The 13,243-nt window shown below is 36.4% G+C and overlaps 1 protein-coding gene across 2 annotated transcripts in view; it reads right to left on the bottom strand.

Moving 5' to 3' along the window:
* TLL1 (tolloid like 1) overlaps window positions 1-13,243 on the bottom strand; it is a 134,910-nt gene that overhangs the window by 50,252 nt on the left and 71,415 nt on the right. The window contains exons 6-8 of one of the 2 annotated variants that reach the window (XM_065633325.1): window positions 6,392-6,570; window positions 6,166-6,271; window positions 3,170-3,294 (exon numbers count right to left, since the gene is read on the bottom strand). In XM_065633325.1, coding sequence (XP_065489397.1) covers window positions 3,170-3,294; window positions 6,166-6,271; window positions 6,392-6,570 — 410 coding nt within the window. Of the gene's footprint in view, window positions 1-3,169; window positions 3,295-6,152; window positions 6,272-6,391; window positions 6,571-13,243 lie in introns of those variants that run through there. The other variant, XM_065633326.1, reaches the window with a different exon arrangement.

Raw genomic sequence — 13,243 nt, 5'->3', positions numbered from 1 at the left:
TCTCCTGCCAGTCTGAGCCTTCTTTCCCATCTGTTATTCAGTTCCCCTCTACTAATTTATTCCTTGTCCTCTCTTTCTGCCTGAGAGTATCCTTCTCCATCATTTCCATTTCTTATTCTCTTTGTCCTGTAAAACTACAAATGAATTTTAAATCAACTACAATTCCTAGATAAAACTATAAAGATAGACCTGTCTTGAAATTTCAGTAGCTACGCCAGGAGAACACATATTCTATTACTCCATTAGACAGTCTGAAAACCATTGTAATACATCTAGCCTTGAAGTTCAAGATCTGTTCTCAAATGCCAAGACAACTCAAAGTTCAGAATAAGACTGGCAAAGGAAGGACCCTTAACTTAGTTGCTTGTTTTCTCCTTATTACTCCACTGTGTAGCAATGTAACTCAGTATCGAAATGTAACAGATCCCTATCAGCAACTGTGCTTTCCTTTGACAAAAATCCTAAGAAAAAGTTAAACCCAAATTCCTGTCGCTTGGTTGGGTCCCAGCACTTAGCTGATGAAAGACAGGTTATCAAATCTCATGCCTTGGCTTCACCAAGCTCAAAATTGGTTCTTACTCACTAAGCCCTTTCCTGAATAATGACCCTGAATATCCTCACAAGCTAAAACAATCCAGGAGGCTGCTCCTCAGCTGCCCCACTGCTGTGAGGATCAGCTGTATTGCCGAGCACTCCCAAGCTCAACTTCATTTTCACAGGCCCCAGAAAATGCAGCCGGCTTCTTGGAGCACAAGCTGCTTGTGGGAATAACTAGAAGTCGAGAGGAAACATGCACAATACCACAGAATACTTTATCAAAGATGTGCGCGTCTCTGGAAAATACTGATTTAACTTATTGTTTTCTGTATTTTTATTATATTATATTTAAGGCAGCACAAATAAACACATGAAACAATGCAATTGTGAACAAACAATGTTTGAAATATTCACTGTTGTTTTATCATAAGCAGACACCATGATTAGCATCTTTTGTCCAAAATAGGAAATATAGCACACCTCTCAAAACAACACGATGTCAGATATTTTATTGCTGTACACTATGATGATCACGCGATTCTTTTCACAAATCCAAAAGCCTAATGTCTGAATTTGCAGTGTTGCTATTTGCTGGAAAATTTATTAGATCACAAGTACCATGCAATTTTCAGAGAGCTGCTTTCTGTATTGGATGTCAGAGTTCACATTGTGTTATTCAGTTATTCAGCTTCTATTAAAAATCTTAACTGAAAAAATAGTGTATAAAATAGTATGCTATTTAAAATTTGTAGCAAAACCTTCTGCCTTTTTCTCTCTCTTAAAACGCTCTTTTATGGACTGGTTATCTAAGTAAGGGTAGAAAACAAACGTCTTCTGTCTCAAAGTTTGCCAAAGCAAAGTGCCAGAAAAGGAGCACAATCCTGCAACCACCATTCATTTTTATTATCCTGCTAACCTGTGTTCACCAGTGCTGCGAAAAATAGCTTACTTTTAAAGTGCACACTCCTGCTGAACAAACATGGGATTACAGTACTGTGAAACTAACTTTCAACAAGACTCTCAAGACTTTGAAAGAAATGATAACTCGTCATTACACATTTTCATAAATTACATAAAAAGGACATTTCCTCTGAACAACTATTTGAACACTAGCTCAAAAATCACATTGCATCTTTTTCAGTTCACTGAAAGTGCATGTTAGAGTATTATAGATACAGTAAAAAGCCAGATAGTAATTTTAAATTTTTTTAAGTCAATGTGATAAGATACTAGCTACTTTCACAGTGGTTTTGATTCTATAGACTATTTTCATCTCCAAAATTCGTCTTTTATGAAAATATAAATGTATTCTATGTTTATGAAATCATTGCTCTCTGTGTACTCTTGTTAGAAATACTGCTGTCAAGAAGAATGTAATTGTTCCAGTACTTTCTGTACCAAAAGAAAATAGCAAAAATTACTCCAAAAGGAACAGTTATTAAAGAAAATACGTTAAAGTGGTTTCTCCTCTGGTAGGCTCAGAAGCACTGTGTATGTTCTTGGTATATAGGACATTATGATTCAGTGTACTTACAGCACAAAGGAAAAGCATATTTCAGCTGTACAGTGTACATCAAACGCGCATCGGATGCCCCAGATCTTCAGTAGGTCCCACTGCTGCTGATACAAATTTGAAGCAGCTCCATCACTTCAGTCCTGATCCCTCTTTTTAGTCTTTCTGTACTGATTAGGTGGTAAAAAGTAGCTATATATCCGACTTAAAACAGTTACTAAGACTTCATTCCCGTGAGGAGCAAGAGGGCTGTAAAAGCTATGTGGCACAGAGCTGGTACTTCTCACCTCGCACAAGGACCGTGCTGGCAAATTCTTGCTGAGAGATGTCACTTCTGAACTGCTTCAGTTGACACCAAAAGTTAAAACTGGCATTAGCCATAACTACAGCAAGGAAAGTAAACCCTTTTGCTTTCAGATTTCCACCACTTTGCTAGCACTGAGCGAAGAAGCAGCAACAGAGAACAAGAACCACAGGGTTGACTCTGGGTTACTCCAGACTTGCCACTTCTGTCTCTGAGACAGACAGCAACTCTACCCCAACATTATTTTGAGATAAAAACATTAATATGCATTGAAATTATAGGACGCTAGAATCAGGCAGAAAATATTCAAATACTAAATGTATCTGTTAAAACCATAGAAATTTTGTAATAAGTTCTAACCAGTTCATCCACAAGAGTTTACAACTTAGTTGTCCTGGCTTGTTATTTGTCAAATTTTCCAAAAATGTAATGTTTTCAGAGCTGATTGCAATAATTCAATGTGCTCCTTATGCACTCTACTTGAATTCAAATAAAAAAGGCCTCCAGTCAATACGCAAACCAGAAGTGATACTAAACATCCTGTTTCTTTTCCTTGTTATTGGACAGCTAAGAAAAACAAAGACTGAAATGTCAGGGAACTAAGTGTTGTTTCATAAAGTTTTTCTGTCCTTAAGTGCTTTGCATTCCAGAGACCTTACCTATAAGGTTTTTTTATTATTTAATTCTTGAACTGCCTACGTCAGTTGCCAACAAAGAAATAGACTGCTGAGCAGCTGATTCAAAAAATTTATCATTCCTCTTGAACAATGAGTCAAACAGTTGCTAGTATGTGGTTTTTGTTTGTGGTGAAATACCTGGACATCTATACAGCTTTCTTGCCTGTGCAATATCTCCTTTACTTAGACGAGTACGCTGGCCAATGGCAGGTCGTATACCATTATCATCACGGGAAGGGAGAATGGTATCCAGAAACATGCCCCTAAAAAAAATAAAAATAAAAATAGACCCCAAAAACCCTATCAGGTTTCTGCCATAAAACTGTCTGAGTTTTATGAATGTATACTGTTATTTTGTAAATCTAGAATTTACATTTGGCATCCTAAATAAGAGGGTAAAATGTAGAACTTTAAATACAGAAAACACGTCATAAATATTTCCCAGGTTGGCAAACTTTAGACAAAGTTATCGAAAATAATCTTCTTTCAGTACATCAATTAACATATCAGCTTTTTATTTCTGTTAGACAGCAGCAGGTAAATCTCTTACTACTACTAAAACTACACAGGAAAAAAGGCATTGCTGTTAAGCTCTCGCTAGACTGAAAAAAAATATATACATACATATAAGATTATATAAAAATATATAAATGAGGCTCCATCACCAAATTCTTAATCACAAAGTTCTTATTTCTAACAAAGTTTTTAAGGGAAGTCTTAAAGTCTAACTTAAATGTGTAGGAGCAGGTAAAGTCAGGCACTCTTGCCAATCATTCTGTCAGGCATTATAACAGATCTAGCTCTACTCTAGCTGCTGCTTTTGAAACATAAATCCTTACTTGCAACCCTCTGCTTGCTTACAATAAAACATATCAATTTACCACATGTGACTCTAATAACATTTGCCCTAAATGACTGGATGAAATAGAGAAGCATACTTGTTCCAAATGTGCAGTTTCATTCAAAATTCCCCAAATTTTAAACATGATGCAAAATATATTGGTAGTCCCAAATAAATTTTGAAAAAGGTACAAAACCAAATTCTATTATCATGTTATAGTATTTGAAAATACCTCAAATCCCATAAAATAGCATTTAACAGATGAATATGTTTCTCTATTCCTTTTTTTTTTTTTTTAAACTCTATCGTATAGTGGTAGGGCTCTTATTGAAAAGTAAAATTGGCGTTTTCAGGCATAATGTAGGTCCAAAACCAGATGAACAGTAAAGATTTTTGTAGTTAGGAATACTGCTTATAAATACAGATTTTTTTTAATTTTAATTTATAATAAATGAAAAATTTTGAGTATTGCAGGTACATACTACTCTCTTTACCCAGTCAGATTTCTTGTGGTATCACTAGGAACTTTGCAAAAACGATGTTACCCTAATCTAAACAGTGAGATAAACTTCTTACGGCATTATTCGGTTTCTAGAATAAGGTACATTACTATTTTAAAAAGTGTTTGTATCTATAAATTATCATTTTAGTTTCCTCTGATTTTTAATACAACCAGAAACTGATGCTATTCATCTTTCGAAAAATGTGAAAGCAATCTTTTCTTAAATGCCTTAGCATTTTAATATGGGAACAACTGGTAACAGTTTTAATACAGCATGAACATCATTGTGTGTGACTAGAACTTGATGACATTTTGTGATTTCTACTACTTATTCAAGTGAGTAATGTCTAACAACAAACAGCTGGCAATATGCCACACTAAGCATGACTCATGATTTCAAGATAAATCAGTACAAATCAATACACAACCTCAAGGGTTTGCTGGTTGTTTTTAAACAGTATGAAGTAACAACCTCTTGTACCTTGGGGCAGGGCATGCCTACTCATGGCACTATCAGTTTTTGCCAACTTGGAAAGCGGTGAGAACAGAGTCCTTGAATCAAATTATCTTGATGTTGTCATTGCCCTAGGACTCAAGGGGGTTCCAGCTTGTTAAACTATTTTATATAGGTTCTTATAATCTCTTCCTTAAGGTAATGGTATCTGTAACTGGATTAAGTGGTGTGACTCATACCTACCTCATGTGGCTCATTCCCATGCTCTACCAGGGGTGAATTATGTGTATGCTGAATAAATACTTTGGTAGGATTTTTTTTCTAATAATAATATCATTTATGTTGAGGAGAACAAGCTTAAGAAATTGGCAAAGGCTGGTGATGTTTCTGGTGTTATTCAGCCTATTTCAGAGACTCTGATTGTCTAGCATTTTTGCCTTAAAATGCATGAATTGGATTTAAAAAAAAAAGCTAAGCGTATAACTTTTTAAACTAGCACTTTTTGTTGCCATTTTTAAAATGTTTCTTTTAATTTACATTACTCTGGTATTTTTAGAGAGTAATTAGTTGAACTGCATCTTGGTATGAAACATAACAGGAGACCAGGGACTCCTTCTTCACTTATTCTCCAGAGAAGGACTAACCCACGGGAACAGCTCTTTGTCCAGCTCCCCACAACCATGCAGAGTTTCAGAACGAGCCCCACATGAGTTATTATGGAGTTTGGAATGGATCAGCCTACAAGAGGCCAGAGCACGATCGACAGAAATCTTTGTTATATGGTTTTGATGACAGTAACGATCCGTACAAACAATACAGAAGAGGCTACAGCCTCTGTTATAAACGGACAACTGCAGTCCTTAGCAAAGCCTGTGGCTTGTATAGTAGATGCCTTAATACCATAACATGTTCTACCTACATAATCCACAGTTACTCAGACATTATGCATCAAAGAAGATTTCTCTTTAAGAGAACAGATCATGTTACACATAAAATTCCTAACCATTTCACTCACTCATTTTTTTCTAAATTCAGATTTTTGTGGAGACAAAAAGAAAGCGAGTACTATGTGAACTGATATTTCTAGATTATCTTGTTTTACGATCTAAAGAACTGAAGTAAGATCAAAGGCTGCCTTGAAACTGAACAGAAACAAATTGTGTTTAAAAAATAATTTAATTATTCAGACTTTAACAAGCTGTGCTTTGACTGCTGTAAGAATACTCTATCGCAAGGGATATTTTAAGTGATTTTGGAATACTTAAAAAAGCATAATTCTTAGCATTCACAGAGAGGAATAGAATTAAAAGTCAAAAGGTATAACCTGAGACTCCAACCTTGAGAAGGTGTTCCTGGCATAGTGCATAATGCTGTCAAAGTCATATGGTTCCCCTAGGGAGTTCACCTCTCCAGGCTCCATCTTCAAGAAGTTGTACTCCTGACCTACAAATTATTCACAATTAGAGTTTCTTTAATATCTCAAGAGAGTTGTGCAGATAAAGAAAACACCAAAAATAAACGGATCTTTTTTTCATTTCCAAAATACTTATCAGAATATCTCACCAGGCTGGATGTTTTCTCTAATGATGGTGACATGGTCATCACGGTCTGGTCGTGTATGTTCATGCCAAAAACCTATCACATGACCCAACTCATGGACAACTATACCAAATTTATCACAGTTCTTGCCAATAGATATAGCCTGAGGACCATTTCCCCTTCGACCTACATAAGAACAGCACCTATAATTAAAACAAACACAGATGAAAGTTTTCATGCATATGTCTACAAATCATATACAAAATTCAATTAAAATATGAGAAAATATTATATAACAAAAATCAGCACAACAGTACACTATGCATTTTCTGCAGTCTCACAAACACTAGATCTAGTGCAAGAACAACTTATTATTCAGAATACCTAATAAAGGACACATGAATATTGTTGTTTTGTTTGTTTTTATTTTTCCCAAGGTCTTCTTAAAAGATGCTAGCTATGATCAACAGAATCGCCACTTGTGGGCTTGTATCTCGAAATGACATGGAAAGTTCTTTTCACCCAAAGAATCAATAAAGTTGACTGGAAGTACCATCTCACCTATGCACATCATTGCTTTCTTGCCCGTGCACGCTCAAGAGGCATGCAGAAGGAAGCAGAAAGAACAAGTAAAAACCAGGTTTCTTCTGTGCCATACTTCTGCTGCACATCTTGACAGCACTGACCAGACTCTCGGTCATTCAATTCTGATAAGTTTGCTTTATTTTGATCTGAAAAGTCACCCTACTTCATTGTTTCCACCTACAAAGTGTGCAGAAATGATGCAAGTGAAACAGTAGTCCTTTAAAAGATTCACTTAGCATGCTGCTGAAAATATAGGAGGAAGATATCCTGAATGAGATGCGGAATCCTGTGAGGCCACCGTGCCATCCCCCCTCATTTTTTGTTTCTTTGGCTGTGGGTAATACACAATGTCATTTGTGAAAACAGTATATTAGAAGGTTGAATGCTCTGCATATTTGTGAACCATTTTTTTTTTTCCTCAGAGTCCTGTTTTCTTGCAATAGGAATCTTAGTACCGGAAAGTCATATTTTCGCAAGAAAAAATGCAACACAAACAACCCCAAAAAAGCCCTGCTTCGCAACTGCTCTCATGTTTCATTTCTGTTCCACTGTACTTCCATGATTCCAATGTAAACTTAAGGAACAGAGACACCCCTTTCAGCATTCATACTGTCAGCATTTATGTCTGCTTTTTGGTTTGAAAAAAAGTCTGCTGACTATGCTAGCAAAAGGAGAGTACAGCAAATCCTACCAAAATGGAAGACAATTTCAAATCCTACCAAAATGGAAGACAATTTCAGGTTTCATAAGCTGTTTCTCTGTCACCTCTGAATATCTTAAATATTTCAAGCCATCATTATATTCCCTAATAAAAGCCTGATTTCCCATCTCCACTCTGTAAATTCTGCAGTCTGTCAGATGGAACAGAATTGTACTGAGCGGATCACCTCCACCTCCACCCTCTCTCCTCCACTTTTCTTTTTAAAAAAACAAAACAAAACAACAAACAAACACCACAAGAAAAACCCAAAACAAAACAACAACAAAACCCAATATGTATTCTGAAGCAACAATTACACAGCAGAATATATTTGGTCCTTGAGGAGGTTAGTGCTAGTGTGGAGAATTATCCTATCCTTCATACGCCTCTGTGGGCAATAAAGGAAGAGGAGCCATAGCAGCAACACCAATAGTGGATTAAATTCTACAGAAAACATTTGCTGGTTTCTCCTCTTCAGGTTTTGTGGTGACAAAGAGACTTTTCACTTTGGTTAGTTGGCTGATCAGTCTTGGTTGGTCTTTTTCATTTACTTTTGTATCTAATACAACTAGAATTTTAAAATACAAATATTAGGGAAGTGCAGTTATGACATTTTAGCTCACAATCCTTGTTCTTAGTAAGCATATACTGATTTTGCACTAATGGTTCAAATCAAGGACACATATACCAAACATGACAGTAATACCTTAATATTATAAAGGCTATACAAGTTACTTTATAGAGGAAAATATTACTAGAACAGCCTAGGAGGGTTACACCATGAATTTTGAAACTATCTTGAAAAGAGACCCCTGAACCGAGGCGATGCAGGCAGAGACGTGTTCTGGCAAGCAAAGCGAGGACTCTTTGGGCCTGCGCAGTCAAGCCTGGATTGCGCAACAAAGGCGGAGATTGCCCTCGATCTATGGGAGTGAGGCGGGGTGAAGAAGCACAAAAGACAATTCCCAATGGGACATCATCGAGATCTCCCCACCGAAGGATCCTGGATCACGACGGAGGACCGACAGGACTCTTTTCTAATGGGACCTGAGACCAGAGAGGCGCCTTTGGAACTCATAGTGGTAGCTATAATCCTATTCCCCCCCTCCTTTTTCTTTCCTTTTCTCTCCATCTCTCTCTCTCTATCGCGTGCCACTTTATGTGCAAATTAATAAAGTAACACTGTTTGACTGAATTATAACCCCTTGGCATTTTGGTTGCCTTAATTTTGCGCTTCGAGATCAAGGTAAATGAACCATTGTGAGTCCATCACCGAATGGACCGTGACAGGGTTACTGAAAAAGATGTTAAAAAGGACAGGTCCCAGGATACGCCTCTGCAATACGGCACTTTCAGTCACAGTCTGAGTCCAAGCCATTAACCACAACCCTCTAAGCCCAACCACACAATCAGTTTTAACCTATCTAGTTTTCCATTAATTTACAGTCCTGCAAAATACACTTCGGAGACTGAAGACATTTAAAACACATTTGTTTAAAACCTGGAATTTAATTTGTAATTCAAAACCTCTATGATCTGAATAGAACACATGATGGCAGTCCTAGAGATTGATGAAAGCAAAGTTAGGATAACCACATATAATTATGGAAAGGCAGAACAAATCCTTTAGTTTAAAACAGTTTAAACGCTTCTGCTGCATCTTCATGTTTACCAATGTGTGGAAACCCTATAGAGAAAAATTGCAATGCAGAACTAAAGAACATTAATAATCATTTACAGCTTAAAGCAAGTCAATAGTTTATTAAGAATATAGGTTGCGGAATAGTTAACACTATTTCAATAGTTTTAACATGCTTGTGTTATTGACTTCATGTATATTACATGCTTCAACTAGAAAAGACGTATTTGATGGCTAAAAATTTCCATAGATACTTTGAAGACAAATAGAGAAAAACAAAAAACTGAAAAAATAATTATTATTCCAAATAGTGCCCTCTATGACGTCTCCAGCTCTGCTTTTATTGACACTATTTGCAACAAGGGCAAAATAATAAAGCAAGAATTTAACTACACTCTATCTCTTTCCATCATTTTTATTTCATTTGAACCAAAAGAGGGTTTAACCTTTCAAGACTGTGCACTGTATCTTGGAAAAGATCAGGCTATAGCTGTGCAATAATAGCAGAACAACAGAATGGCTAATATGATGCATTAAGACAATTTGCTTTTACAGGAAAATGTTAAATATTTAATCAACCAATTTACCAAACAGAATTAACAATACCAAAAAGTTGATTGTTTCTCAAAACAGAGGTGCTTAAGATCACCTCTGAAATTTTTTAGTGCTGTTTCAAAAATCAGATAGATTTTTAGGTGTTTGCAAAAATAATTTGATATTTTACTGTTCTAAAAAAAAAAAAACAACCCAAAACAAAACCAAAAAACAAAAAAAAAAAAACACAAAAAAACCCCACCAAGATAATTTGGGCATTATCAAATGTGTGTAGTGACTTTGGGTACCTCATCTGACACATTTGAAAGATGTTTTATTTTCGAAAGAACAAAAATTAACTGGAATCTTTTACATAGTATTACTCCAAGTTGTCTAACACTGACTACCTATAACCCAGCATATTGGGAATCATGTTTTTAAAACTGGCCTGCTCCTAAAAACAAGCAGCCAGATGAGTACAGTTAATTCCCTTACACTGATTACTTAACAGATTTCAAGTACCTCCCAGAAATTAAAAGTAAATTTATTTTTTCTTTACATGCCAAAGAAAATTATAGTTAACACCAAGTCTTAAAATAACAGCAGCAATGCACACTTAGAGAGTCTTTGGGATTTGCTAGGTTGAGTGTGATGTCAAGCACACCAGATTCATCCAATTAAGCTACAAGATTCTGATCACTTCAAGAATCACACTTAGTCAAAGGGTAAGGAAAATTAAAATAAATAATTAAATAAATGCATTAATTTGCAATATCACGGGATTGACCCCAGGTGTGTTTGGCAAAAGACCAAGACCTTTCTGCGATGTATGAGCACTTGTCATGCCCCCTAAATTGAGTCAACTGGAAGCTTTTTAAGCTCCTCATCTCTTTAATCTTTATTGCACCAGACAGCAGTTGGAGACAGTAACTATTTATGAATCTCTAATTCCCTTTAATCAGTCTAGCTGATCAATGATGGCAAGCAAAGAGAAACATATGACAGAGAGAAAGTGAAATGACTGGAACAATACACTCATTCTTTTAAGTAATACTATTTTACAGTTACTGTCAAAAATGCTCTTAAATTAATATGAAGAGAGAATCAGGTAGGGTCAATGCTGCACATGTTATTTTTAACTCTTCAGAATGTGATAATATAAAAATCATCCAAGACCACAACATCAGCTTGCCATTGCACTGACTTTGTGGAGTTGTAGATGAAAAATGGCAGAACTTCATAAGCATTCGAGGACTGCATATCATCACCTACATGTTACACAAAGCAAGATAAAGAAGTTCACAGAATTAATGAACAAAATCTCACTAAAGCAGAGATTTTTTTCTAGGTAAAAAACCACCTCTTTGAATCACAAATATAAGTCATTCTGTACAAAGGAGATATTGGCTATGACCTGGCTCAATGAATTTGCTTATCGTCAGGGATCAATACAGTCATGGTTACTAAATGCTCCGATTCACTGCCCTAAGAGGACCTATTGAGATGCCAGAAGTGACTACTGCTTCTTCACCTGCTCAGTGGAGATGACTACCCCAATATTATAAAGAACAGCCAACTGAGTCCATTCCTCAGTTAACAGCTGCCTCTCCCAGCGTATTAACATAGATCACCCCTCATTCAGTTTATGTTAAAGCACTGTGGTTTAGACTAGGGCAACTGGTCACTTACACCTTGGTCACAGCCATCCTGCAGGCCACACCACAACCGGCAGAGAAGATGTGTCAGCTGCTGTGGGCAGGACAAGGCCCAGCTGCTGGAGCTAATTACCACCTGAGACCACGAGTCAGCCCTAATGCCACAGATTATTTAGTACAACTCTGAATTTCTTCTCATTCCTTAGAAGTGATTGAGCACCTTTTATAACTTGTAATCCTTCTTAAAGCTGAAGAATTCTGCAAAAGTTTACCTCAGGCAATGAGTTTATCCGTTTCACCAACTTCAGGAACTTGCCTATTTAATACACTAGCAAGTTAAAAAAACATTAAAACATTCAGAAGCTCTTCCTTCTGCAGTGTTCGGGGAAGCCCATGAAAGAGATCTGATTTTCCTGTATCTCAGACAGTTTTGTCAAATATCCATACAAGAGGATAGAGTAGTGATTATAATAAGTCATCTGAATCTTGTCATTAAAAAGTACCTAAAAGTTTTTTAGTGGAGAACAAAAAATGCCACAAAGTCAGACCAAAGGCATGATGCGATGCCAGAACAATATGACTAATTGTTCTTTTTTGTCTCATTGTATAAAAGAAGCTTCATCTTGTACTCAGTAATATTTATTAAGAGCATGTGACTAGAAGCCATCCCAGTTTGCTGACCCCTTTTTTGGCTGTGCATATAGAGCATAGTTACTGCGTCCTCAGGCACTTCCTATCTGATAGCAAGTAACAAAAGGATAGAGAAGCAGTAGTTTTGAACCTGTTTACAGATTAGAGTTTTACTTGCCCTAATCAACTAGCTGCATAAATATTTGCTGTAATAGATACTAATGTCAATGTACACTATTTTGGTAGAAGAATGATAAACACTAGCATCTTAATACTATATTCTTATTCTCACATCCGCAGGTAATGGGCACAAATGACTACCAGTAATTACAAAATTTCAAACTACTAAGTTAGCACTTCAGCTGTACTAAGAAACAATAAGTCAATAATTAACTGTTCTCAAAATCAGGTTAAATAAACAAGACATGATGACAAATAATCATAGTTTAAGACTGCAACAGATGAAATCATTCTGATGGGAGGGAGAGATCCAGCTGTAAAGCTTTTGACATTTCTCCACACAAGCTGCCCATAAGCAAACTAGAGAACCCTGATATAAACTGGGGTATAAAGCTGATTGGAATATTATATGAAATGAAGGTAGAGAAGATGCTCTTAAAACTCGCAGTCTGAGAAAAGACTGTTAAATATAATGAAAACAAGCCTGGACTTTATAGCAATTTTAACAGATTAGAGATCTGAAAAAGGAAATATAGAATTGTTTTGTGTCCCAAGATGCATAAAAGACATCAGACACTGGAACCAGTGACAAGAGTTATCAGTGCTGCGGAAAGAACTCTGGCCTTTATTCAGAGCCACAACCCAACTGACCATGAGTCAAATGTGGCAACTGTTGAGAAACAGCAAGGCATCATGCTTGGGTAACTTAAGTGGAAGGAGAGACTGCAAGATATATGAATTAGCTCTAGCACTGGCTCAGCAGAAGTAATGATTCATCTGGATAAACACAGCCTAGTTTGGGGGTCCTCAATTTCAGGGAAGATTGGATTAGTTGAAATGAAACTCAAAGAGAATAACAGTGTGATCAAAGGCCTGGAAAACACAACTTACCAGGAAAGACTAAATGAATTAGGGTTTTCTAGCCTAAAAGAAAATAGAACAGAGGGTGAACA

Source organism: Caloenas nicobarica, chromosome 4 (genome assembly GCF_036013445.1).
Source record: "Caloenas nicobarica isolate bCalNic1 chromosome 4, bCalNic1.hap1, whole genome shotgun sequence".
In the NCBI taxonomy this organism is placed as follows: domain Eukaryota; kingdom Metazoa; phylum Chordata; class Aves; order Columbiformes; family Columbidae; genus Caloenas; species Caloenas nicobarica.
The sequence above is the reverse complement of the archived record's forward strand: the minus strand, read 5'-3'. Positions and strand labels throughout refer to the sequence as shown.